Source organism: Sphaeroforma arctica, assembly GCF_001186125.1.
Source record: "Sphaeroforma arctica JP610 unplaced genomic scaffold supercont1.7350, whole genome shotgun sequence".
Taxonomy (NCBI): domain Eukaryota; class Ichthyosporea; order Ichthyophonida; genus Sphaeroforma; species Sphaeroforma arctica.
The window spans coordinates 1-1,448 of NW_014033208.1; the positions used below are offsets into that span (position 1 = coordinate 1).

The 1,448-nt window shown below is 40.5% G+C and overlaps 1 protein-coding gene across 1 annotated transcript; it reads right to left on the reverse strand.

Annotated features, from left to right (window-relative positions):
• Positions 1–342: 342 nt before the first annotated feature.
• SARC_16106 (hypothetical protein) lies at positions 343–498 on the reverse strand (the record flags this gene model as incomplete). Its single annotated transcript, XM_014289786.1, has 1 exon — positions 343–498. A coding segment is annotated over one exon (156 nt), but the record flags the coding sequence as incomplete, so codon positions are not given.
• Between the last annotated feature and the right edge of the window lie 950 nt (positions 499–1,448).

Below are 1,448 nucleotides of genomic sequence, written 5' to 3' on the forward strand. Positions count from 1 at the left end.
TATATATGTGTGTGTGTGTGTGTGTGTGCGTATGTACATGTGTGTGAGTTCATTTTTTGTGTGTGTTGTGCGTGCGTGTAGAGACTCTATTTAACCGCCTGGCCACGGATTCGAAGCAAACTTGTACCGACACCAACTTTACTATGCCAGTGAAACTTTAGTATAGGAAATGTTGTTATTCCAATATGTATGTGTACTGATAATACTCTACAGTGACAGACACTCAAGTATATCAACCTGTTTCTTGGGCCTTTTGAACTGACTGCTATGCCATTTGTCCGTGGGGTTGAGATTATGTGTACTGATAATACTCTACAACGACAGACACTCAAATATATTAACCTGTTTCTTGGGCCTTTTGAACTGACTGCTATGCCATTTGTCCGTGGGGTTGAGATTCCTCAACTTTTCGTAGTTGCCCTTTCCATCTTTCATCTTGTTCTCTTTCGGCCTCCTCTGAGGAACGGCGCTTCTGTCAAAATCCGGTAGTCCGTTCATTGTGTCTGTGTATGTGTAAACGTGTATGATGTTGTATGTATCACGGGTGTTTGAAAACAGTGTCTGACTGCCCCAATATTTATCACTATGACAACAATCAAAAATTAAAAATTATCACAAAACGTGCAATAAATATCGTTTGTGCGAATAGCTTTTATGTGTTTATTTTTATTTGACTCACTATATATGTAATACGCGACACCACACTATATACAAAAAAGAATAGGTATGAAATGGCCAGAGGGCGATGAGATATTTGGATCTCTACGGTAAGTTGTGGCTACACATCACAGTGCTACGATAACTCGTGGAGATAGACATACTGCAGATGAATAGGAATGATTTGAAATTTTGAACTTGGTTATTGACATTGAACATCGGCGTCTAGTACACACCATTTGATATACGTAATTTGGAAGTGTATACTGTTAACGTTGTGCGCTTGTACAGATGAGGCGCATATGATTAGTTGTTAGTGAGTTGGCTTGGGTTGCTATAGTATAGTCAACATGAGGTAGCAGCACGAGAGTGAGTAATTGTGCCATAGTTTAGCATGGTGTAGTATTCGAGAAGCCTGGAGTGGCAGTGTTTCTGGTTCGGCGTCACACCTCGAATCTCAGGTGGGCAATCATAACTGAAATCCGATGAACCTTTCGATACCTGTGCATATGGCCTGATATGTAGATAGATCGAGTAGCACAGCCTGTAGCAACTGTTGTAGCGGAGTACTCTCGCACACACACGAAAGGATATTAGGCGCAGCGATATGGCCTAATTCACTTAATCTTACAATCAATCATTGTCCGACCACAGTTGAGTATACTTCTCGAAATCGATGCTCAGTACAGAAGACCTGCACTTTACGTGTATCGATCAGTAGCCAGCCACCTATTAAATTAGACTATATATATATATATATATATATATGTGTGTGTGTGTGTGTGTGTGTG